The following is a 27,770-nucleotide window of genomic DNA, read 5'->3' as shown; positions in this document are numbered from 1 at the left end:
GCTGCGTGGCCACCCCCTTTCCATTGACCGCCGCCCGAGGAAGGGAGCCTTCTTAACGTGCCGTCGTCTGCTGCAGAGCTGGCTGGGTACAGGGCAGAGGGAGTGCGGCTAGTGGCTGGGAGTTATGCGGGGGCAGAGTTTTAATTGCGGCGCGGCAGCGTGCGTGGCGCGGGCCGGCGACTCGGCGGCATGCATTATGCAGGCGGCGGCTCCATTATTCATCCCGCCGGAAGCCGGACCAGCGGACAGCGCCGCTCACCTGCGCCACCGCCGACGCCGCGCCGCGCTGCCAAATACGCCTACGCACTGTGCACCGCTCCGCTCCACAGCGTAAACCGTGGCCGATTGCTGCTCGGCATTGCTGTTGCTCAGTAGTTAACGGAAGGAGATCAGACGACGTCAATTGGTGTGCTTACACGCTCCGCATTTTACGACAATGTGTGGTCGCTGTAGAGTTGCCGTGTACATTGCTGCAATGTCGCTGCAGTTCACGACAGTATTTTCATGGTCCACTATATTGCTGACTGATCAGACTGTTCAATGTACACTACTGGCCACTAAAATTGCTACACCAAGAAGAAATGCAGATGATAAACGGGTATTCATTGGACAAATATATTATACTACAACTGACATGTGATTACATTTTCACGCAATTTAGGTGCATAGATCCTGAGAAATCGGTACCCAGACCAACCTCCTCTGGCCGTAATAACGGCCTTGATACGCCTGGGCATTGAGCTAAACGGAGCTTGGGTGGCGTGTACAGGTTCAGCTGCCCATGCAGCTTCAACACAATACCGCAGTTCATCAAGAGTAGTTAGTGACTGGCATATTGTGACGAGCCAGTTGCTCGGCCACCATTTACCAGACGTTTTCAATTGGTAAGAGATCTGGAGAATGTGAGGCCAGGGCAGCAGTCGAACATTTTCTGTATCCAGAAAGGCCCGTACAGGACCTGCAACATGCGGTCGTGCATTATCCTGCTGAAATGTAGGGTTTCGCAGGGATCGTAACACATCTGAAATGTAACGTCCACTGTTCAAAGTGCAGTCAATGCGAACAAGAGGTGACCGAGACGTGTAACCAATGGCATTCCATACCATCACACCGGGTGATACGCCAGTATGGCGATGACGAATACACGCTTCCAATGTGCGTTCACCGCGATGTCGCCAAACAGGATGCGACCATCATGATGCTATAAACAGAACCTGGATTCATCCGAAAAAATGACGTTTTGCTATTCGTGCACCCAAGTTCGATGTTGAGTACACCATCGCAGGCGCTCCTGTCTGTGATGCAGCGTCTAGGGTAACCGCAGCCATGATCTCCGAGCTGATAGTCCATGCTGCTGCAAACGTCGTCGAACTGTTCGTGCAGATGGTTGTTGTCTTGCAAACGTCCCCATCTGTTGACTCAGGGATCGAGACGTGGCTGCACGATCGGTTACAGCCATGCGGATAAGATGCCTGTCATCTCGACTGCTAGTGACACGAGGCCGTTGCGGTCCAGCACGGCGTTCCGTATTACCCTCCTGAACCCACCGATTCCATATTCTGCTAACAGTCATTGGATCTCGACCAACGCCACACATTTTCCAGTCTAATGACCGCCACTCTTAGTCTGTCCTAAAAGTAGTTAGATAGCTAAGGGCCATTCTTGTTGACTTGCAAGTCCCACGAGTCAAAGCGAGTTTGGCGATCGTTATTTAAACTAAATTAATAATGTAGCAGAACTGAGAGAGAATTATTACGGGTCCGCCAATAAGCAGTATTTTATTATCTATTTGATGTTTCGAAATACCTAACACGTTCTACATTCGTGCAGCCAGACCATGCATACACCTCCGGCATGTTGCTGTAGGCCTGATTTCGCTCGGTTTGCAACGAACTGCGCCACATATCGTACGTAATAAGGACATTGCGCAGTGTTTTTAAAGCTTTGGCAAGAGACATTTACCTGACGGGATATTTTATGCACGGTATCCCATGTACCCATTGCTACCGAATAAATTTGTCTCGAGCGCTGTAAATCGCCAAGACTGCGTGTGTTCTGACCTCTGCCACGGATGTGTCTTCGCGCGACGCTACGAAAGCTCCGGAGAACGGACGAAGGGAGCGTTTCATCGCAGGGAGTACTTATGTTGAGGTAGAAGTTCGGCAGGAACATAGCTGCGTGCGACTACTCGTAGCATAAAACGCGGACAGAGCCAGAAAGAGAAGCGTGGAGCGTAGAGCGGTGCCGGCGCGGCTGGCAGTGCATCATAGCGCGGCTCGGGGCGCGCGTGGCGTGATTGGGGCGTGCATGTTTTATGGCGGGCCGCTCCAGCCAGGCCGGGCGCGGCTGTTTTATTCACAAAGGTCGGCGGGCGGGCAGCGGGCGCCGCGAATGCGCGATGCCCGGCCAGCTGACCGCGCGCGGGTCGATACCGCCAACTAATATGCCGCGCACGCAGCGGGCGGCGACTGCCCCGGCCGCGCAGTCAGTCACGCCGGCCGCTCTCCGCGACTGGAGGCCGCCGCTCGATTCTCACTGCGCGAGGACCGCCTTTTAACGTACTACAAAAACAAATCATTTCATTCTTTCTCCAAATATTCAGCATTAAAATTCATACACTGCACTCAGGTGACAAAAGCAATGGGATAACCTCCTAACATGGCGTAGAGCAGCAACTCGTCGTCGAATGGACTCAACAACTCGTTAGAGGTCCGCTGCAGAAATATTGAGCCGTGCTGCCTCCGCAGCCGTCTATAACTCCGAAAATGTTGCCAGAACGGGACCTCTCGATTACGTCGCATAAATGTTCGACGGGATTGGACGATCTAGGTGGCCAAACCATTCGCTCGAATTGTCCAAAATGTTCATCAGACCAACTGGAACAATCGATGCCCAGTGATGGCGCAGTGTCATCCATAATAATTCCGTCGTTGTTTGGTCTCCACGTAGCTGAACATAAACATCTCCAGTCAATGACTGGTTCACTTGGACCAGAGAACCCACTCCATTCCATGTAAACACAGTCCACGCCATTATGCACAGTGGCTTGTTGACAACTTCGGTCTATGGCTTCGTGGAGTCTGCGCCACACACCAACCCTACCATCAGCTCTTACCAACTGAAATCGGGACTCGTGTGACCAGGCCACGTTAATTCAGTGCGTCTAGGGTCCAACAGATACGGTCGCGAGTCCAGGATAGGGGCTACAGGCGATGTCGTGTTCTTAGTAAAGGCACTCGCTTCAGTCGTCTGCTGCCATAGCCCATTAATGCCAGACTTCGCCCCCCTGAGCTAAAGGATGCGTTCGTCGTACGTCCCACATTGATTTCTGGAATGGCCGGCCGCTGTGGCCGAGCGATGTAGGTGCTTCAGTCCTGAACCGCGCGACTGCTACGGTCGCATGTTCGAATACTGCCTTGGGCATGGATGTGTGTGAAGTCCTTAGGTTTAAGTTCAAATGGCTCTGAGCACTATGGGACTCAACATCTGAGGTCATCAGTCCCCTAGAACGTAGAACTACTTAAACCTAACTAACCTAAGGACATCACACACATCCATGCCCGAGGCAGGATTCGAACCTGCGACCGTAGCAGTCACGTGGTTCCGGACTGAAGTGCCTAGAACCGCACGGCCACCGCGGCCGGCTAGGTTTAAGTAGTTCTAAGTCTAGGGGACTGATGACCTCAGATGTTAAGTCCCATAGTGCTCAGAGACATTTGAACCATTTTTATTTCTGGGATTATTTCAAGCAGTGTTGCTTCTCCGTTAGCAATGGCAACTCTACGCAAACGCCGCTGCTCTCGGTCGTTAAGTGAGGGCCGTCGACCACTGCGTTGTTCATGGTGAGAGGTAACGCCTGAAATTTGGTATTATCGGCACGTTCTTGACACTGTCCATCTCGGAGTTTTGAATTCCCTGTCAATTTCCAAAACCGAATGACCCACGCGCCTGGCTTCAACTACCATTCCGCGTTCAGAGTTTGTTAATTCCCCTTTTCCGGCCACAGTGACATCGGTAACCTTGTCACATGAATTTGCTGCAAACCATTTCTCGAAATAACTCCTCCACTCCGAAGTTGATACCTCAAAAACATATTTTTTAAAAGATCAACTTCCCCGTGTGTTGTGCACATATACAAATTATAGGTGTTCAATAAGTAATGCAACACATTGTTTTTTTTCGGACATCACGGTGGTTTATTCAGGATTCCAATACATCATAACCGAATGCGGTGGCGCAGTGGCTAGCACACTGGACTCCCATTCGGGAGAACGACGGTTCAATCCCGTGTCCGGCCATCCTGATTGAGGTTTTCCGTTATTTCCCTAAATCGCTCCAGGAAAATGCCGGCATGGTTCCTTCGAAAGGGCACGACCGACTTCCTTTCCTAATCCGATGAGAGCGATGACCTCACTGTTTGGTCTCCTCCCCCAAAACAACCCCATCCAACCATATTATTCTCCAGTCTTTTGGCTACGAAACCCTATTTTTCAATACAGTCTCCATCCAATATGATGGCCTTACGCCACCTTCTGGGAGGGCCTGTATGCCTTTATGCTACCACTCTACTGATTGACATCGGTGCCAAGGTCTTGCATCGAAACACTTTTTACCATTGGCATTAAGGACCCATGTTTCGTATCCATAAAAGAAGACGGAACACAAGCGTGTTTCAACAGTGCGGACCTCTGCACTGTTCATTATCGCTCTGTACTGCTGGATGTTGGTAAGCGGCTTCATAGCCAGTCGCACTGGCGTGATCCTTCTTGTTACCTCATCTTCACAGCTTGCCGTGTCACAGATGGTTGATCCAAGACAAAGAAAATGCTCCACTGCCAGTTCCTTTAATCGACCTGCGAGTTGGACCTGTGCCCCTCGATCGACTATCATGAGTTTGGACGTGTTGAGATTAATGTCTAATCCATATGATGGACTCTAATGTCATTTACTTTAGTTAGTAGCCCAAAAAGTTCGACTCCGCTGCTGGCTAAAAGCATGGTGCCATCAGCAATCGAAAGTAGTGCTGACTTCGATACATCTAAGAACTTCTCTGTCTTCCGGAAAGACAGAAGTCGAACCCTTCGAGTCATATCGCGCACAACTCAACTTAGGCCCTTTGCTGTTTCTTATCTATATAAGCGATTCGGGAGACAATCTGAGCAGCCGTCTTAGATTGTTTGCAGATGACGCCGTCGTTTATCGACTAGTGAAGTCATTCGAAGATCAAAACAAATTGCAAAACAATTTAGGAAAGATATCTGTATGATTCGAAAATTGGCCATAGACCCTAAATAACGAAAAGTGTGAGGTCATCCACATGAGTGCTAAAAGAAATCCGTTAAACTTCAATTAAACGATATATCAGTCAAATCTAAAGGCCGAAAATTCAACTAAATACTTAGGAATTACAACTGCGAACAACTTAAATTGGAAGGAACACAAAGAAAATGTTGTGGGGAAGGCTAACCAAAGACAGCGTTTTATTGGCAGGACATTCAGGAAATGTAATAGATCTACTAAGGAGACTGCCTACAATACGCTTGTCCGTCCTCTTTTAGAATACTACTGCGCGGTGCGGGATCCTTACCCGATAGGATTGACGGAGTACATCGAAAAAGTTGAAAGAAGGGCAGCACGTTTTGTATTATCACGAAATATGCGGGAGAGTGTCACTCAAATGATACAGGATTTGGGCTGGACATCATTAAAACAAAGGCGTTTTTCGTTGCGACGGAATCTTCTCACGAAATTTCAGTCACCAACTTTCTCCTCCGAATGCGAAAATATTTTTTTGACACCGACCTACATAGGAAGGGACAATCACCACGATAAAATGAGGGAAATCAGAGCTCGCACGGAAAGATATAGGTGTTCGTTCTTTCCGCGCGCTATACGAGATTGGAACAATAGAGAATTGTGAAGGTGGTTCGATGGATCCTCTGCCAGGAACTTAAATGTGATTTGCAGAGTATCCATGTAGATGTAGACGAACTATAAGAACCGGTGCTGGCCGATCTCCATGAAGTTCGTCACTGGCGGAAACACGATCACAACAAAAATCTGGTAACCAGTTGCAAGCTGTGTTATCCAAAGTGATCGATTACCAAGAGTAGAAAGAAGCGATTAGAGCCGTCATAGATGCGATGGCCCTTTATGGAAACCGTAAAAAGAATTACCTAACGAAAACATGCTGCTTTTTGGGTTCCATACCTCAATCTGTAAAAGTGGAACTCTTATAGATTTTTTTTTTTTTTTAATTTTCTGTCTGTCTGCCTATCCATCCGACTGTTAATAACCCTTTGTCTCAGGGTCAGAGAGACGTAACAAGTTCAAATTTATGTCACATATTACAGTCTGTGGTCCCTTGGCGGTGTAAAATGATTATGCTTCTCAGCCAGTGCGGCAAAAGGTCCGGTCATTTATGTCACTTATTTTGATGCTCGAAAACTCACTCATCAAAACCTATAGGATACCTCCTATTGACCTAGAAGCAAGGTTTCACAGCACAAGTAAAGTCATTTATCATGACACTTGTTAAATTATATCACTTAAAAAATCTTTTTGGCATTTAAATACACATTGCATTCATCATGCGACAAAAGCGTAATATTTACTGCATGCAAACATAAGATGTAAGCTGCAACCATGTTTTAGTAAGTAAATAAAAAATATTTTATTAAATGTTCCCTGTGTATGTATGGTTCTTCTAGGTTTTTTTATGACCGGGCGAGGAACTACTGTGGAGAATTAATACGATCGCGAGTTCTACTCGCATCTGGACAATTATATTTCTATATCAGCCCTATTTTTTTTTCTTTAAACGTCCACTGGAAACAAACAAATCGTTTAATTTCTCTGCTGCTCTTGTTTTAACAATAAAATATGACAATTTTTAAAACAAAAGTAATAGTGCATCACTCAATGCCACCTAGAGGTCGTTTGTAGAAACTCTTGGAGCACCACAGTGCCACTTTAAGCTAAAAAAAAAAAAATCTGAGTGTGACAGATGTAAAAGGGAATCTGAACGAATCTGGGGCACGCAGGAGTACAATCACGTCAGCAATAGAAGCTACATTAGCAGGTCCGGGAGGAGCCAGCGTAGTGTTTTGTGTTAGCGCTGCCTACCTGTTCGTACAGCCTTTTGACCGCCGCACCCCTCACCCTTCCGGCACGTGTCTGCGGCTACCTGGCCACACGTGTGCGCCACGCGCCACGCCTGCTCAATAATCCATCGTGGGCAGCACAATCATATCCAGACGCGGCGCACCGCCTCACCTGCAAATCGGTGAGCGCTCTTCAATATTTCAGCACCCGCCCAACGCTACCGCGCGTATACCTGCGAGGCGCGGGTCGGCCTGTAATAGATATTGCGCATTAAAACTGAGTAGCTGGCTGCCACCGCCGGTTACCCCACACACAAAACGCTGAGGAGTGTTTCACAACGTGGTGGTGTTCAAAACCGATTTAACGTCAGCGGCGGAGTGCTAAGGTAGAGAAATTGCTTACGCTGGGTCCTTCTTTTACCATATATACTGTCACAAAAGAAATCGCAGCACCAAAAAATTATTCATGTAGAGTAATGAAATTTCAGGAATACATTTGTCTAGGTAACATATGTAAGTGGTTAATGTTGCAAGATCACAAGTTAACGTAAGCGCGAGATACGCCATTGCAAATCCGAAATGCTAGTACGTTAATAACAGGTGTAACCGCCAGAATGTTGAAAGCAAGCAAGCAACCGTGCATGCATTTTGTTGTACAGGTCCCAGGCACTTGGTCGGTCAACACAGGTTCGGTTAATGCCGGTTGTGGATACTGCTAGAGTTGTCCGATTATGTCCCACATGTGCTCTGATGGAGACAGATCCGGTGATCGAGCAGACAGAGGTAACATGTCGACACTTTGTAGAGCATGTTGGATTACAACAGCGATATGTGTGCGAGCGTTATCGCGTTGGAATGCTGTTCAGGAATGCCAGCACAACACGTCGAATCACCAGACTTGGCCTCTGCAGGTTTATCTGCTGTGACGCGTGCTTCACTGTAGCACAGAGCAGTTTTTTGTTATGATGTAAAAGTATAATTTTACGATTAGTAATAATTCCTTATTAACATTTAGAATGGGTCATGCTAGGACCATACCCAATATTTTGCTTATTTTCATATCGCTGTAGATAATCAGTCTGAAGATGCCCCACGAAGGCGAAACGCGTTGTTAATAAAAGAATACATTGTAACCAAGACTGTTTTATTTCAAATATTCTACCTACGGGTGCTTTCCAAACGGCCTAATGGAGTGGAACACATTTTGTTAGTTATTTTCATCCGAAACCCTATTATTGTTAGAGATCCATATGTTGAGGAGCTACAGGTAGTGTAGAGTGTAACTGCTGGCGTGCGAGACTGGGAGGCAAATCATACCCGAAACGAATCGGCGCGACGGATTAACGTCCTGGTAACCAACCCAAACTCAGTGTGGTTTTAGGCGGTTTTTCACAATCGTTTAGGCAAATTCTCTCCCGGTCCCCAGTCTCCGCTGTAGAAACTACGATACACCAACAGTTAAAATACGGCAACATGAAGAGCAAATTTTAAATGATCCACTGACAGATCTCGCACACTAATTTCTTCCATTAGGTTAACCGACGATTGTAGATACAGACTGGGGGGGGGATCTGAGCTCTTAGATGAAGTCAGTACCCCCATCCTGACTCTCAATTTCAGATATCTGTTTACTTTGAAAACGTGTTATTGTGTTGTTTCCTGTCATACTCTGCGTAAGTAGAACACAGTTCATGACCGCTCGAACTGGCTGTAGCGCAGAGCCCAGTGGAACAAACACGCCCTTCCTGATGTTTGTTAATGACGGTGGAGTTCACGAACTGAACGGCTAGCCAGAACAAGTCCAGAACGTAGGAAAGTCGTATTCAAGCGTATACACAACAGTCCAGGTAGCAATCCATAGCACAAACGTAATACAGGCGAAGTCAGGACTCTACTGTTGAACGACGCGTGACTAAAGGCTTCAAAGAATAGCGAGCGACCGCATAACAAGTGTCAGGCCGCGGTGTTTCCAGGCAGTCTCGCGCCGGTGGACGGCTCCACGTGACGAGCATGCCGCGGCGGCGCCACTCGCTGGAGACAAGAGTTCTCTCTTGACCTGTTCTCTACATTGATACTGGGGCTGAGAGGCGAATCCGAGTCATGGCCGGATACTAAAATTTGCGCTCCGTACCAATAAAAGCTAGTTTCTCACGCATCTCATTGTTTATGACGTCATATCTGCTGAACTACGTATCGTAGAATGACGAAAATTTGCAGGTATGTTCAGTGGTATAGGGCGATTCGTATTAATGTTTAAGAGCTCCCTAAGTGAAGTAGATGACGCTGAGACGAGTAATTTGATATAACACATGTCGGGTAGCGAATGCTGAGAGAAAGCCCAAAGGTGGATAACAAACAGAACATCAACGTCATCAGATGATGTACCTCGCCTCACGTGCTGTGGTTGGGCTTGTCGATCGTACTCTTGCTGGTAGAGGCGGCGCTACACATCGCTCCGCTAGGCTGCTCTGTTTTCGTAAATGTTAACCTATTCATCGTAGTATTGGAATACTTCTGCCGCGCGCACTGCCGCATCACACCGGACAATCCATGAATGAATACAGAGTACCCTAGCGGAGCAATGTGTAGCACTAACCCCAACCGGCGAGGGTAGGATCGACAAGCCCAACCGCTGCACGTGCGGTGATTTACGTCATCTGCTGACGTCACATGTTCAACGTTTGTTGTCTTTCCCGACATTTGCGACCCTGTGTGTCTTATATTAAACCACTTGTCACAACGTCATGTACGTCACTCCGGAGGGTTTTTAAACGTTAATAAGAGTCACCTCTGCAAAATGTGTTGGGAATAGGGTTAGTAGAAAAGCAAAGTAATAAATTAAAATGACATGCCTGATGCTGAAGTTTTGCTCTATGAGCAGTGACAATGTAGTGAGCGATAGTCTTTCTTCGTTTCGTTATTCTGAGGGTCACGTCAGCGAGGAAAAGTTCCGAAAAAGTTTGAAATTACGTGTGTGCTATTTGGTGATAGTCGTCAAGTGCTCTCATTTTCAAATACTGGACAAATATAGCCTGGGTAATTGGTGCGCTGCGACTTACGCTCCCTCATGACATACACACACTTTCTAACTTTAATATGTTTACCGTAAGATTATACCTCCTAACCCTTTGCGTCCCAAAAATATGAAAAATATATAATTTTAAGAATTTTCATATATTAACCTTTATCATCATCATAAGCAACGAATACAAGAGGAAATCGGTAAATAGTAAACAGTTGTTTTAAGGATGTATTACAGGATGAAGCCCCTCCACGCCCACATCGGCATCATGGCCAACAAAAAAGGTCTACTACCATCTCCACATAGGGATTAGTATTCACTAAGTGAGGTCTCGCAGGATGTGGGTACTGCAAAGTTTGCATATGTGTGGTTATCATGAACCATTAATACGCACTCATCAGAAGATAGACTGAGTCGAAAATTGAACGAAGGGAATGATTTGAAGGGTAAAGGAAAAAAACTGACAAGGCAAGAGTCAAGGGAAAAAAAACCTGCTATAGTCGTGTCCCTTAGTAAGAGCCAATAGCGGATTGCTTGCTCTCTGCGACAGATTGGGCTCATTTGTAACCACTAGAAGGTACAGTTTCCAACCACCCATCATTTCATGTGATATACTGAAAAGAAATTTTGCGTTTATCGTAAATAATATCCCACATCTCGAAACTTCCATGAACTCATAACGTCTAAAATAGATGATAGTCGTAAATAACTAGCGAGAACGGGCCTAAAATTTAATAAATCTTATATGAAAATTACATACCCTCGAAGTGGCTTCATTTCACTGGCACTCATGAAATCAGTAGCACAAACTTCAATTTACATTAAAGTAACTTAGATATACGAGTACTTATTTTCACTGTGATCTCCTCAATATGGCCATTAAAAAAAAAAGGTCGTATGTCAGAATCTCCAAAAACCCCTTAGCACAACCTCAGCGCCAACTGTTGCTTTGAGCGCTGTAAGTGACTGCTACAGCGCACTACACTCGTAGAAGTACCTCATTGTAAGAGTAGAAGTCGCTGTCTTGCAATATCATCGGTGGTTTCATGCGAAAGGTACTGGCACTTAAAATAATAATAATAATAAAGCTGTGATTTCAGGAAAGAACTACTGGTATTCAAAGGGTCAGTGAGTAGATCATTGCCCCATTTCAATTTTTTTTTTAATTCGGCCAATAATTCTATCAATTACTGAAAATCAAGTCATTCTTGCCCCTGGAAGCCCTCGGGCCCGGAGACTGGGTGACGGTTCCTGCCGTTGCCTAAATTTTCAAACCATGAGACACATCGGACCCCGTGCGGCAGTATAATAAACTCAAGGAAACAAGAGATAAATTGTTGACTGACTTCAATTGACTCGGCTAGGCTGACGGCTTCTTCTGTTGCAGGGGTGGAGCGGGGAGGCGACGCGGCCGGAGACCACGACGCGCTCTCGCCCACACGCGCAGGTGAGTCGACACGGCAACGCCGAAAAGGAACGCCTCTCCGCATTCACAAGGGAATGTTCCCAGGTGTAAATAAACGATCTTGATGAAACTTGGCAGAGCTCTTACTAGTCTTTGCAGAATGTGACGAATTTTGCAAAATAGGGGGCGTTTCTCAAAACTACTATGTAACACAACAATCTGTACCATATATTTTAAAATTAATGAAGTAAGCAATGCCATGGAGAACCCTCCGTTAACCATCGTAAAGTGGCATATACTATTATTACCCATCCTTAAGATCATTAAAATTCTTTTTTGCTAAAACACTCCTTAAAAACTGAATCTGAGGTATGATTTACACAAAGGTGAATTAAAAAAATAAAATTAAAAAAACGGATAATAAACAGTGCACATGGCCGGTTCCTGTAAGTCTGTCAACGTCTGAATGGAGATTGTCAAACCGTGAATATTTGACCTCACACGTTCAGTATTATTGACAATAATGAAAATATTTTGAGGTCCATCAACATTGCTCATCAGTATTTCTCGTACTGACAATACGTTAATACGCATCCTCAGACGGTCAACATATTGACTGTTTGACAATATTATTGAACGTTTGAGGGCCGTTTAATGTGTTGTACTAGCGACAGGAGCAAGGCTTACTGTAAACATATTTCTCGTTCTTACTTTCAGTGTGTTTTCGTGCTATGGCTGCGGAAGGAAACGGCAGAGAGAGAGAGAGAGAGAGAGAGAGAGAGAGGGGCAGAAGCCGGGCCATCGTTCGCGTAGAGCCGGCAGGTAAATCAGCAGATAATGCGCCGGGTGGTCAGAGAGCCCCAGGGGCCTAGCGTTGCCAGGCGACGCCCCCCGGTCATTACCGCCGCTGGTCACTCGGCCGCCACCACCCCCACATTCCCTCCTCCCACCCCAGGCAACAGCCGCCTGAGGGGGTGGGCTGCCCCTGATGTACTGCTGGGGTTTCCCGCCTGCGAAACTTCGCAACGCGCGACGCTCGAGTAAGGCGCGCTCTGTGCCCACCCCAGCACTCACACACGTATGGAGATGGAGTGCCAGTATAGTTCTGTTTTATTTTCATTGTGGTCCCCGCTCCTGGAGCATTTACTTTGCCATTCTCACTTACCAGGAGGCACCGGTATCAACAAAGCCAGGAAGTTTCAGTCCTGTGTTAACCTTACTACCTTCACAAAGCGAATCTATGATTTAGTCGATACGTGATGTAAAGATCGATTAATATTATCTATCTCCTGGAGCCAAGGTAGTGGTTGTCAAGTCGATGATATTAGCTATTCACTTTACAATGTACAAGACAATAATATAAGAATCTACTAGAAAATAGAACAACAGTAGAAACATTTAATTTAAAAAGTAGCATGTAAGTCTGCAATTGTGGAGCAAATACCGCTGATGAAATTTAGGAAATAAGACTCTTATTGTTTGGGTACATCCAACAGACGGTTGGTTGATCTGGGAGGAGGGGTCCGGACAAGGAGGTCATTGGTCCCATCGGATTAGAGAAGGATGGGGAACGAAGTCAGCCGTGCCCTTTCATAGGAACCATTCCGGCATTTGCCTGAAGAGATTTAGGGAAATCACGGAGAACCTAAATCAGAATGGCCGGACGCGGGTTTGAGCCGTCGTCCTCCAGAATGCGAGTCCGATGTGCTAACCACTGCGCCACCTCGCTCGGTGTACATCCAACGAATGATCCCTAGTAGACTGATAACAATAATTGTACAGTTTTTTGAACATCTAAAAGGTAAATCTAACTGGAAAGTGCATGGGACGTAGAATAAATTGGCATAATTAGGAGGGAAATCGAAGACGGAACAAAGCTGCGCAGTGCCGATGGTACTGTTACCGACGACTGTGCCGCTAAAGCGGAGTTATTGAACGCAGTTTTCCGAAATTCCTTCACCAGGGAAGACGAATGGAATATTCCAGAATTTGAAACACGAACAGCTGCTAGTATGAGTTTCTTAGAAGTAGATACCTTAGGGGTTGCGAAGCAACTCAAATCGCTTGATACGGGCAAGTCTTCAGGTCCAGATTGTATACCGATTAGGTTCCTTTCGGATTACGCTGATACAATAGCTCCCTACTTAGCAATAATATACAACCGCTCGCTCACCGATAGATCTGTACCTACAGATTGGAAAATTGCGCAGGTCGCACCAGTGTTTAAGAAGGGTAGTAGGAATAATCCATCGAACTACAGACCTATATCATTGACGTCGGTTTGCAGTAGGGTTTTGGAACATATACTGTATTCAAACATTATGACTCACCTCGAAGGGAACGATCTCAAAAATGGCTCTGAGCACTATGGGACTCAACTGCTGAGGTCATTAGTCCCCTAGAACTTAGAACTAGTTAAACCTAACTAACCTAAGGACATCACAAACATCCATGCCCGAGGCAGGATTCGAACCTGCGACCGTAGCGGTCTTGCGGTTCCAGACTGCAGCGCCTTTAACCGCACGGCCACTTCGGCCGGCAAGGGAACGATCTATTCATACGTAATCAGCATGGTTTCAGAAAACATCGTTCTCGTGCAACGCAGCTAGCTCTTTATTCGCACGAAGTAATGGCCGCTATCGACAGGGAATCTCAAGTTGATTCCTAATTTCTAGATTTCCGGAAAGCTTTTGACACCGTTCCTCACAAGCGACTTCTAATCAAGCTGCGGGCCTATGGGGTATCGTCTCAATTGTGCGACTGGATTCGTGATTTCCTGTCAGGAAGGTCGCAGTTCGTAGTAATAGACGGCAAATCATCGAGTAAAACTGAAGTGATATCAGGTGTTCCCCAGGGAAGCGTCCTGGGACCTCTGCTGTTCCTGATCTATATAAATGACCTGGGTGACAATCTGAGCAGTTCTCTTAGGTTGTTCGCAGATGATGCTGTAATTTACCGTCTAGTAAGGTCATCCGAAGACCAGTATCAGTTGCAAAGCAATTTAGAAAAGATTGCTGTACGGTGTGGCAGGTGGCAGTTGACGCTAAATAACGAAAAGTGTGAGGTGATCCACATGAGTTCCAAAAGAAATCCGTTGGAATTCGATTACTCGATAAATAGTACAATTCTCAAGGCTGTCAATTCAACTAAATACCTGGGTGTTAAAATTACGAACAACTTCATTTGGAAAGACCACATAGATAATATTGTGGGGAAGGCGAGCCAAAGGTTGTGTTTCATTGGCAGGACACTTAGAAGACGCAACAAGTCCACTAAAGAGACTGCTTACACTACACTCGTTCGCCCTCTGTTAGAATATTGCTGCGCGGTGTGGGATCCTTACCAGGTGGGATTGACGGAGGACATGGAAAGGGTGCAAAAAAGGGCAGCTCGTTTTGTATTAACACGTAATAGGGGAGAGAGTGTGGCAGATATGATACGCGAATTGGGATGGAAGTCGTTAAAGCAGAGACGTGTTTCGTCGCGGCGAGATCTAGTTACGAAATTTCAGTCACCAACTTTCTCTTCCGAATGCGAAAATATTTTGTTTAGCCCAACCTACATAGGTAGGAATGATCATCAAAATAAAATAAGGGAAATCAGAGCTCGAACAGAAAGGTAGTGACTTGACGATCCATACCACATGTTTCCAGTCAGCTAACGCCCAGTTCCTGCTTTACCGCTACGGGAAATAGTCTTTTGCAAGGTACCATATTCAAAATGTCATTCGCATCTAGGTTACTTCGGAATGTTCACTCGGGAGCTCACTGATACGGACCTGCGTTCTGTGGCAGCAGCAATTTCTGATAGACTCGAAACCGACTGTCATTGACAAAATACGACAGTCGTCTCTGGTTTCTATCCACTACATTCTTTTTACAACTACTATTTTTAGGCCGCATTTTCGTTTTCCGTAGTTTTCCTAAATCGATTAAAGCGGATGCCGGAATGGTTCTCTGATAAGGCACGGCCGATTTCCTTCCCTGAACAGAGCTTCATCACTATGACCATGTCGTCGACGGGACATCTTCCTTCCTTTTTAGCACACTTGTGTACGATAATATCAGGTACTTTAACATTTCAGGATTTCTTCTTAACTGAATTAACAGCTGCAAGGATGTAAATAAACTTTAAACAGTACAAGTATTTTCCCTCCTCCTTGCTCATTCGATTTGTTTTATCAAAACGCAGTATTCTTGGTGCCTATTTTAGTTAGTTTTTTAGGTTCTCATTTTGTATGTTATCATTAAATTTGTTCTGTGGGTCTGTTATTTAATGTAGCTGACACCATATTTATATTAACGTCTGCCATCGCTTTGCGTTGCTGTCCGAAAATATTCGACGTGTATAGTAGATTACTGTAGACTTTTGCAGACACTACTATCAAAATCTTCAGACTGTTTATCTTCTGAGTTTGATGATGTCGACTCTTCTGAGTTGGTAATTTTCTGGCAATAACCACAACCCGTTCCTTGTTATCACAATTCTCGAACAAGGTGAAGGTATAGCATCTGGAGAAAATTCTGAATGATTTATGTATAATGAAAAGAAAAAGAGAGATTGTACGGATATCTGCAGCTAACAATTCGCTAAGACTGGTTAACTGACACGTCAGCGACTCAGAGACACAGACGGAAATAATAAGCCAGACTACAGGGGTTTTTAGTGCATTTCTTGGTGGTTGGCTTTTCGTTTTTTGTTTCTATGGTCGGCCAATCACTGTCACACTCGGTGTGATTTTAATTCCTTTTTTCTGGTCTCTGTCTGTGTCTTTCTTTTCCTGTGTCGTCTCTTCTCATCTCCATTGTTTGTTTTTATTCTTTGTAGGTGTCTCAAGTTCGTGGAAAAAGGGATCGATGGCCCTAGTAGTCTGGTCCTTCAATCCCACAAACCAACCAACCAACTACAGGAAGAGCCTAACATCAACAACTATTCATTGCTTTCTTTGTATCCTGAGCTTCTTGCACAGAGAAAGAAATTAAATGTTCTTGAGGTGGAACCTTGTAACATGTATGCTTATATGATAGAGGCTGAAATAAACTGACTCGCGATGACACTGCGCTCGAACAATCGAGATCGCCGTATAGCTCTCGCAGTTCCCTAAAGAGGCAAATAAAGAGCATTGTAGATGTAGACGTAGCCGTGGCTGTAGACGTGTAAGAAGGAGTTTACTGTTCCTGTCTATCGCTGGAGGACCTCAACGTCGCTCTTAACACAGGCCGTGGAGGGTTGCTTGATTTGACTAAACAAACAACTCGCAAAGGTCGGGGTGCATACCAACACACGGAAGCTATCACTGAGGGCATAATATGGCTCAATTCATGTCCCTCCCTTCCGTTAAGACTTCAAGCTGTATATACTGTCAGCTCTTAAATCAATGTGCACAAGAGCTTGACTCCAGTGGGGACTAAAACATGGGGGATGCCAGGAGGAGATTGTGAATAAATGTAACTTATTGAGAAGAGATCCACTGCTGTTCGATCTGGCCTTTGGTGATAAATCATCTGAAACATTAACACCTGTAAAATGACTGGGAGTAACCGTCCAGAGCCACCTAAAATGCAATGGTCACATAAAACTGAGTTTAGGAAAATTAGACGCGAGGCTGATATTCATTGCGCGAATGTTAGGGAAACATAATTAATTCATCCACGAAGAACGTGTCTTTGAAGCACTTGTTCGACCGACTCCTGGGTATCGCTCATCAGTCTGGCACTCTTACCATACTGGATTAATAGAGGCGGTAGAGAAGATCCAACAAGAAGTGGCGCATCTAGTCACGGGGTCGTATAATAAGCGCGAGAGCATGCGTTACAAATGATGAGTTCTGCACCGCGGAAAAGTTTTCTCTTGGTATTCCGAGAGCGTACGTTCTAAAAATATTCAAGTAACATATTACTTTTCGCCACATATATCTCGTGAAAAGACCACGATGAGAAAATCGGAGAAATTAGAGCTGATACGATGACAGCAATAGCCGAAGTACTCGTTGCTTGCAGCATATAATTGTAGATCTGTCCGTATAGATAATCGTTTGAGCGCATTATAAGCTCTCGATACACCTAACTATCATATTCATGCCAATATTGATATTATTTATCCTTAGGACCTATAGACAGTGACGTTCTGACCGAAGTTCGTAATAGATAAGCTAGATCTAAAACGAGACGGTTCCGAATTAATACTTCACTCAATCCCGACATCTGCTCTGCCGTTTGACGGTCCCACACGTCTGAGAACAATACGCATATATAAAAAAAATGTTCATATTTCACGTTATACTCTAGGCTCACTTGTAACTGACTGGATTAGGTCACTGGAAGATGTTCACACTCAATATTACCCGTAAAAGAACAATAGGGAAACAAACATGTCATTTCCTATAGAACTAGGAGTACGCGTCCGCTTTGAGCAATTTCATTCTTAACTTAGCTCTTCAAATAGACGTCAGGGGGAAGTATCGTAATATACATTTGTTTCATCCACTGTAGAACATCCAACAGAACTATCTCGCGGGCCGGAGAAGCCGTGCGGTTCTAGGCGCTACAGTCTGGAGCCAAGCGACCGCTATGGTCGCAGGTTCGAATCCTGCCTCGGGCATGGATGTGTGTGATGTCCTTGGGTTAGTTAGGTTCAATTAGTTATAAGTTCTAGGCGACTGATGACCTCAGAAGTTACGTCGCATAGTGTTCAGAGCCATTTGAACCATGTTTGAAGAACTTTCTCGCATTTCTTTCGTTGATAACTGTATCAGCTCGCACAACTTTAACAATCATTCAGAAATTGAATAACATCTCTGAGCTCACAGTCGGAGGAACGTTTGTATCACACACTTCAAGTTGAGCGCTCATAGAATGCACAATGAGACGTAGTTTCGGCTGACACACGACACTGAGCCGAGATGGCGAGGGAACCAGTAGCACTTGGATAGTAGTTCGATATCGACCTGCGCGGCGCAAATGTTTAATAGGCCTTTATTTCCAAGATTATCCATGCCGACTAGAAAAAAAAAAAACTTCGAAAAGAGGAACTGACAGACGAAAGTCTCGTGCGCAATCGACGTCAGTCGTGAGAGACGTAACGCAATGACAGTGGATGGAGTGTTCTGTGATCTTGTTGAAGGAACCATACTAGTATTCTCGTGAAATAATATGCACTGCTGGAAAAATAAGCCTTTTAGAGGTTTCCAATTCACTCAAGATTTATTGTTCAAATGTGTATTGTATTCCTAAGGGACCAAACTGCTGAGATCATCGGTCCCTAGACTTACACACTACTTAAACTAACTTATGCTAAGAACACCACACACACACCCATGCCCGAGGGAGGACTCGAACCTCCTGCGGGAGTGGCCGCGATTAATTGTTGCAACCGTGTATATAGGGTACATGAAATGATTACATTTATAGAGCAATACCACTAGCGGTTCTGTGGTACCAGGTATCAACCCATGCTGATACACCCATAATAGTACGTGGTGTAGTCTCCACGGGTGACAATGCAGGAGCTGACTCTGACATCCAGTCGATCGTATAGATGTCGAATACTGTCCTGGGATACGTTACACCAGCCTGCTCGACCTGTTCAAGTAGTTCTGTAAGGAGTGCTGGCTGACGAGTCGGTTCTCGTCTCATCATATCCGATATGTGCTCGGCTGGAGTAAAGTCTGGAGACCGTGCTGGCCAGGGAAGCTGCTGTACGTCCTGATGAGCAACACAGGCAGTGTGTGGGCGAGCAATCCTATTGGAAAAACAAATTACCTTCCTGTTTGCAAGACCGGCAAAAGAATCGGCCTGACAACATTATGCACATACCGAGCGCTGGTTAGCGTTCACTCCAGAAACAGAGGTGAAAGAGAGTTGTAGTTTATCGCTCCCCAGATCATAAGGCCTGGGGTGCGGCCAGCGTGTCTTGACGTATGCAGTCTGTGTGAAAGCGCTTACCAGGACTGCGACGTACGAACAAACGACCATCCCTTGCGTTAAGGCAGAATCTGCTTTCATCACTGAAGACGAGGCGCGCCATTCCAAGCGATGCTCTGACAGCTCCAGTCGAGCCGTGTACGTCGATATTGTGGCGTGAGTGGAAGACGGGCTGGAGGTGCGTGTGCTCGTAATCCCACTGCTAACAACCATTTCGCAACAGATGTTGTTGACACACCTGGGCTCACAAGCCCTCTTATCTGTGCTCTGGTAGTTGTACGATCTGCCACTGCTGTTCTTAGAATACGACGATCCTGGAGGGCGTCTCTGCTGGGTGGACGTCCATCTACAGCTCTGAGAATGTCACGTGACAACTGTGAAACCTCACCTTAGAAAAATTTATGAATGATTGTGCTGAAAAACCCCTTACGTTATTTGATTTTCAAACAGCTGAGCAAAACTGAACGTTCAGACATTTCTCTCTTTACTTATTCAGATCATCAATAAACTGACACACAATATTTTTAGCACAACGCAATCTGACTTTCAATAATCCCTACAAAAGAATGGCCCTGACTAACAATAACCTATACGTTTCATGAATCACTTACCTCACAAAAATCTTCGTTACTCGAACTACTGCAATACAGCGAGCGCCAATACCGCCAGCTAAATAAAAGATTCTGACTACTGAAGGCACTAACTATTGATATATATATATATATATATATATATATATATATATATATATATATATATATATATATATATTTGTTCATGATATCCAGTATTACAAATTTACTCTGATGGACACACGTCCAGATCATCCGCTCTCAAAACTCCGCCATCTCTCTCCCCACATCCACCACTGCTGGCGGCTCACCTCCAACTGCGCAATGCTACGCGCTGTTCACATCCAACTGCCCAGCACTTCAATAGCCAATATTACAACAATGCCAACCAGCCACAGACTGCACACAGTACGGCCAGTGATTTTCATACAGAGCGCTACGTGGCGTTACCAACATAAAAATCTAAACAGCCTACTTACAACTGATACTAACATCTTTGCACAACTGACGCAGCACGTTCAACTTCCAGAATGAGATTTTCACTCTGCAGCGGAGTGTGCGCTGATATGAAACTTCCTGGCAGATTTTTTTTTTTAACTGTGTGCCGGACCGAGACTCGAACTCGGGACCTTTGCCTTTCGCAGGCAAGTGCTCTACCCAAGCACGACTCACGCCTCGTCCTCACAGCTTTACTTCTGCCAGTACCTCATCTCCTACTTTCCAAACTTTACCGAAGTTTCATATCAGCGCATACTCCGTTGTAGAGTGAACATTTCATTCTAGAAACAACCCCCGGGCTGTGGCTAAGCCATGTCTCCGCAGTATCCTTTCTTCAAAAATGTTCAAATGTGTGTGAAATCTTACGGGACTTAACTGCTAAGGTCATCAGTCCCTAAGCTTACACACTACTTAACCTAAATTATCCGAAGGACAAACACACACACCCATGCCCGAGGGAGGACTCGAACCTCCGCCGAGGCCAGCCGCACAGTTCATGACTGCAGCGCCCTAGACCGCTCGGCATCCTTTCTTCCAGAAGTGCTAGTTCTGGAAGGTTAGCAGGAGAGCTTCTGTAAAGTTTGGAAGGTAGGAGACGAGATACTGGCAGAGGTAAAGCTGTGAGAATGGGGCGTGAGTGGTGCTTGGGTAGCTCAGTTGGTAGAACACTTGCCCGCGAAAGGCAAAGGTCCCGAGTTCGAGTCTCGGTCCGGCACACAGTTTTAATCTGCCAGGAAGTTTCACTTTCAACTTGTGTGACAGTTCTCCGGAAGGACCATCCCGCCAGTCAGGTCACAATTTGACCCCTTTCAGACTCGCTCAATTGGCTGTGGGAAGCACGAGTGTGTATCCGTGGCGTGTTTGCTGCTTGCTTCAAACATTTGCACCACACTGAGCCTTCTGACTGTATTCCCTATTAAACGGTAGACACGGATGACGCTCTGGTAGCTATACCACTGCGCTATCTGTTGGCGAACGACGCTGAAATCAGTATTAGTACATCTGCTTCCCGCAGCTGGTGGCTTATGCCGTCGTCTTTCCAGGTTTATTAGTTTCTTTCCGGCAGTGTACTTCCATATGAGATTGGCGGAGGGGGATCTGAACACCATTCATCACGAATACGAACCAATCCTCTTCTTCGGTCTGTGACGCAGCGGAAGGCGTAAATATGGCAAATAAGAACACTCTCAATCACGAATTTTGCCCGTAATAGTGGCTTAAAAAGCGTGGGAAGCGGGAAGAGCGGACAGGCGCAGCGTCGTGGCTGGCTGTCGCGTGCCCCTCTGCTCCAGGAGAGGAGTTTAATGAAAAGGCTGATGGGGCTGCGAGCAACAGGACGGGGCGGAGCGGAGCGGGGGCGGCGGGGGCGTGTTTTACGAGCGCGACCGGCGGCGCTCAGCAGGTGGATGGCCGCCTGGAGGGCCCTCAGCACCTCGCCAGCCGCCAGCCGCGGGGGTTCCCCGGCCCACGCTGGTCACCTCTGCGGCCGCGAGGGGAGCCGGTTAAAAGGCAGGGCTGACAACTACCGCTTCTGGACAACTGCGCAACCGTGACAGCGGCGTCATATTACACTTCTACACCGCCAAGTATCAACTGATAAATGACTACGTAGATAATCTTCAGCGTTCTTCCGTAGCACCGCATTTCAAAAGCTTCTATTCTCTTCTTGTCTGAACTGCTTAATGTCGACGTTTCACTTCCATACAGTGCTACCCACCAGACAAATACCTACAGAAAAAAACTTCCTAACACTTAAATCTATATTCAATGTTGACCAATTTCTCTTTTCCAGATGCACTTTTCTTGTCACCGCCAGTTTACATTTTATATCCTTTCTACTTCGGCCATCATCAATTATCTTATTCCCCAAACTGCAAAACTTCACTACCTTTAGTGTATCGTTTCCTAATTTAATTCCATCAGCATCGTTTGATTTAATTGGGTTCCATTCCATTGTAGGTCCATAGAGCTTACACGAAAGTGTAAAAGAAATACTCTGGGAACTTAAATGGAATCCTTGGGTGATAGACGACGAAGTTGTCTCGAAAACCATTTCGGTAAATTTAGAGAATCTATTTTCGACGAAGACTTTCCAATAATTATACTGCTACTTCCTCTTGCGCCTATGCTTTCATCTCAGAGTACCACTTCCACCGAACATCCTCAGTTACTTGTCGCATATATTCCAAACTTTGCCTTCCCCTACAGATTTTACCCTCTGCAGCGCCCTGAGACACCGCATCTCAGTCGGCAAAAAGGGAACCTTTATACGATCACTTTGCTGTTCGTCTATTTGTCTGTCCGACGATTAAAAGCCCTTTTTCTCAAGAACGGGTAGACATATCAAGTTTAAAATCGTGTCACGTACTAAGGACTGAAGTCCATTGTCGGCGTAGGAAATTGAAGCTTCTAAGTCACGCCTTGCCACGGTTCGCGCGGCTCTTGCGTCGGAGGTTCGAGTCTTCCCTCGGGCATCGGTGTGTGTGTTGTCCTTAGCGTTATGTTAGTCTAAGTTAGATTAAGTAGATTGTAAGCCAAGGGACCGATGACTTCAGCAGTTTGGTCTCATAGGAACTTAACACAAATTTCCAAAAAGAAAATTTTTAAGTCAGACAATCGAATGATCGGCCATTTATGTCACATATTTTGATACACGAAAACTCACTCACCAAAACCTGTGGGGTATTTGGCGTTGGTCTGTAATCATGAAATTTGGCAGGAAATCACGTTTCACAGTACAACTAAAGGAAAAAATCCGAAAATTGTGAATTTGTAATTACATCAAACCGAGAAAGAATTTTTAGTCATTTCTTATCAGATTGTGTGTCTGTTGAGGCTCCTTTTTCTCCGGAACGGGTACATGTATCAACCTGAAACATGTCACACACTAAAATGGTAAGTGGGAAGTTCTATGGGACCAAACTGCTGGCGTTCAAAAATGGTTCAAATGGCTCTGAGCACTATGGGACTTAACTTCTGAGGTCATCAGTCCCCTAGAACTTAGAACTAGTTAAACCTAACTAACCTAAGGACATCACACACTTCCATGCCCGAGGCAGGATTCGAACCTGCGACCGTAGCGGTCGCGGGGTTCCAGACTGTAGCGCCTAGAACTGTTCGGCCACTCCGGCCGGCAAACTGCTGGCGTCATCGGTCCCTAAGATTACACACTACTTAATCTAACTTAAACTTAGCACACACACACACACACAGACACACACACACACACACACACACACACACACACACACACACACACACACACACCCATACCCGAGAGAGGACTCGAACCTCCGACGGGAGGAGCCGCGCGAGCCGTGACAAGGCGCCCTAGATAGGGCGGCTACTCGGCGCGGCATACTAAAGTCTACAGTCCCTTGGCGGTGCAATAGATCTAAGCTTCTAATTCATTGTAATCAAAAGATAAGACCATTTATGTCAAGTATTTTGCTACTAGAAAACTTACTCATCAAAACCTATAGGTTATGTTTTGTTAACCGGGAACCTAGAAACGACGGAGAGGCTCCGTCCCCGCCGTAGCCGCAGTTGTCCACAACCCCACAACGACTACTGCAGTCCATTTCACCCCTCCGCCGCACCACACCGAACCCAGGATTATTGTGCGATTCGGTCCCCGGTGGACCCCCCAGGGAAAGTCACACACCAGACGAATGTAGCCCCTATGTTTGCGTGGTAGAGTAATGGTGGTGTACGCTTACGTGGAGAACTTGTTTGCACAGCAATCGCCAACATAGTGTAGCTGAGGCGGAATAAGGGGAACCAGCCCGCATTCGCCGAGGCAGATGGAAAACCGCCTAAAAACCACCCACAGACTGGCCGGTTCACCGGACCTCGACACAAATCCGCATGGCGGATTCGTGCCGGGGACCAGGCGATCCTTCCCGCACGGAAAGCCGTGCGTTAGACCGCACGGCCAATCGGGCGGACAAACCTATAGGTACTTCTCTTTCAGCTAGAATCGTGAAATTTGGTAGGATTTAAGTTTTCAAAGTACAAGCAAAGGAAAAAAAACTCAGAAAATTATTAATTTGTAATTATGTCGCGCGAAAAATTTTGTTTTGGCATTTGTTCAAAAATGGCTCTGAGCACTATGGGACTTAACTACTGTGGTCATCAGTCCCCTAGAACTTAGAACTACTTAAACCTAACTAACCTAAGGACATCACACACATCCATGCCCGAGGCAGGATTCGAACCTGCGACCGTAGCAGTCGCGTGGTTCCGGACTGCGCGCCTAGAACCGCTAGGCCACCGCGGCCGGCTTGGCATTTGTTGTCCGACTTGAAATTTGAAATTAAAACGTTCTCGAAAGTCATGGAATCCCTGATGCAGATATCCTGGACTATCAACGTCGCTAACGGGCAAAAACTGTCGATATGCGCGATTCCCGGACTGGTTTAATGGTCTAAATACATAACTAAATTTGTACGGAACCCTCAGAGCGCGAGACCCACTCGCACCCGGCCAATTTTTTTCTCATGCTCAGTCCGATCAGTAAAGAGAAAGTCGATAGTGTCGGCACGATTTATCCTCGGCCATGCTCTGTACAATGACTCGCAGATGAGGATGTACAGTATCTGGCTGGTCGTAGAGGCCAGCTTCCCAGAAGGCTGTTGATGGAAGTTTGAAATGAACCGCTATGAATGTGGTCCTCTGGGAGAGGAGCTCCTGGAGGCGGCGGGTGGTCCACTCCCGCCTCCGCCCCCGCGTCCGCCCCGGGCAGGAAATCACATTTCCCTACGGCGGCCGCCTCCGCGCCTCCATAAATCGCTGCGAGGCCGGGAAGCGCGGCGTGAATGCGCGATGAGCGGCCGGATGACGGATTGCCGCCCACGCGGTCGCCCTCGTGTCTGCATGCAGGCGCGTGCCCGCCGCCCAGTGGCGGGCACTCAGCTGGAGGCGAAGTCTGCCGGGCTGGACTCAGGGGCAGATCCACTGTCACTGCGCGGCCAAGCGCCTGGCGCTACATGACGCCTGACGGAAATTACTACGTGTCAGGTACACTGCTCTAGGATCGGTTCAGGCCCATATAGTCCGTAAGAAATTATAACAGAACTGCACGGGGAACTTTTACTGTCTGATCAGAAGTATCCGGACACCTATTAGTGGACATTACACTGGGTGACAGAAGTCATGGGGTAGCGATATGCATCTACAATACTGGCCAATAAAATTTCTAAACCAAGAAGAAATGCAGATGAGAAACGGGTATTCATTGGACAAATGTATTATACTAGAAATGACATGTGATTACATTTTCACGCAATTTGGGTGCATAGATCCTGAGAAATCACTACCCAGAACAACCTCCTCTGGCCGTAATAACGGCCTTTATAAGCCTGGGCATTGAGTGAAACAGACCTTGGATGGCGTGTACAGGTACAGCTGCCCATGCAGTTTCAACGCGATACCACAGTTCATCAAGAGTAGTGACTGGCGTATTGTGACGAGCCAGTTGCTCGGTCACCATTGACCAGACGTTTTAAATTGGTGAGAGATCTGGAGAATGCGCTGGCCAGGGCAGCAGTCGAACATTTTCTGTATCCAGAAAGGCCCGTACAGGACCTGCAACATGCGGTCGTCAATTATCCTACTGAAATGTACGGTTTCCCAGGGATCGACTGAAGGGTAGAGCCACGATTCGTAAAACATCTGAAATGTAACGTCCACTGTTCAAAGTGCCGTCAATGCGAACAAGAGGTGACCGAGACGTGTAACCAATGGCACCCCATACCATCACGCCGACTGATATGCCAGTATGGCGATAACGAATACACGCTTCCAATGTGCGTTCACAGCGATGTGGCCGAACACGGATGGACCACAATGACGTTGTAAACAGAACCTGAATTCATCTGAAAAAATGACGTTTTGCCATTCGTGCACCCAGGTTCGTCGTTGAGTACACCATCGCAGGCGCTCCTGTCTGTGATGCAGCGTCAAGGGTAACCGCGGCCTTGGTCTCCGAGCTGATAGTCCATGCTGCTGCAAACGCCGCGAACTGTTCGTACAGATGGTTCTTGTCTTGCAAACGTCCTCATCTGTTGGCTCAGGGATCGAGACGTGGCTGCACGATCCGTTACAGCCATGCGGATAAGATGCCTGTCATCTCGACTGCTAGTGATACGAAGCCGTTGGGATCCAGCACGGCGTTCCGTATTACCCTCCTGAACCCACCGATTCCATATTCTGCTAAGTCATTGGATCTCGACCAACGCGAGCAGCAATGTCGCGATACGATAAACCGCAATCGCGATAGGCTACAATCCGACCTTTATCAAAGTCGGAAACGTGATGGTACGCATTTCTCCTCCTTACTCGAGGCATCACAACAACGTTTCACCAGGCAACGCCGGTCAACTGCTGTTTGTGTATCAGAATTCGATTGCAAACTTTCCTCATGTCAGCACGTTGTAGGTGTCGCCACCGGCGCCAACCTTGTGTGAATGCTCTGAAAAACTAATCATTTGCGTATCACAGCATCTTCTTCTTGTCGGTTAAATTTCGCGTCTGTAGCACGTCATCTTCGTGGTGTAGCAATTTTAATAGCCAGTAGTGTACATCTACATTTACATCTACGTGGATACTCTGCAAATCACATTTAAGTGCCTGGCAGTGGGTTCATCGAACCACCTTCGCAATTCTCTATTATTCCAATCTCGTATAGCGCGCATGAAGAATGAACAACTATATCTTTCCGTACGAGCTCTTATTTCCCTTATTTTATCGTGATGATCGTTCCTCCCTATGTAGGTCGGTGTCAACAAAATATTTTCGCATTCGAAGGAGAAAGTTGGTGATTGGAATTTCGTGAGAAGATTCGGTCGCAACGAAAAACGCCTTTCTTTTAACGATTTCCGGCCCAAATCGTCTATCATTTCTGTGACACTCTCTCCCATATTTCACGATAATAAAAACGTGTTGCCTTTCTTTGAACTTTTTCAATGTACTCTGTCAGTCCTATCTGGTAAGCATCCCACACCAGCAGCAGTATTCTAAAAGAGGACGGACAAGTAGGCAGTCTCCTTAGTAGGTCTGTTACATTTTATAAGTGTCCTGCCAATAAAACGCAGTCTTTGGTTAGCCTTCCCCACAACATTTTCTATGTGTTCCTTCCAATTTAAGTTGTTCGTAATTGTAATACCTAGGTATTTAGTTGAATTAGGGCTTTTAGATTAGACTGTTTTATCGTGTAACCGGAGTTTAATGAGTTCCTTTTAGCACTCA

The 27,770-nt window shown here is 46.2% G+C and overlaps 1 protein-coding gene across 1 annotated transcript in view; it reads left to right on the top strand.

The window, feature by feature from the left end:
* The window catches only part of LOC126416915 (protein nubbin-like), a 616,560-nt gene that overhangs the window by 548,261 nt on the left and 40,529 nt on the right, over positions 1-27,770 (top strand). The window contains exon 4 of the mRNA XM_050084798.1: positions 11,513-11,572. Within this exon, the coding sequence (XP_049940755.1) occupies positions 11,513-11,572 (60 nt within the window). The remainder of the gene's footprint in view (positions 1-11,512; positions 11,573-27,770) is intronic.

Source organism: Schistocerca serialis, chromosome 8 (assembly GCF_023864345.2).
Source record: "Schistocerca serialis cubense isolate TAMUIC-IGC-003099 chromosome 8, iqSchSeri2.2, whole genome shotgun sequence".
Classification (NCBI taxonomy): Eukaryota; Metazoa; Arthropoda; class Insecta; order Orthoptera; family Acrididae; genus Schistocerca; species Schistocerca serialis.
This window is presented reverse-complemented; position numbering and strand designations above follow the sequence as displayed.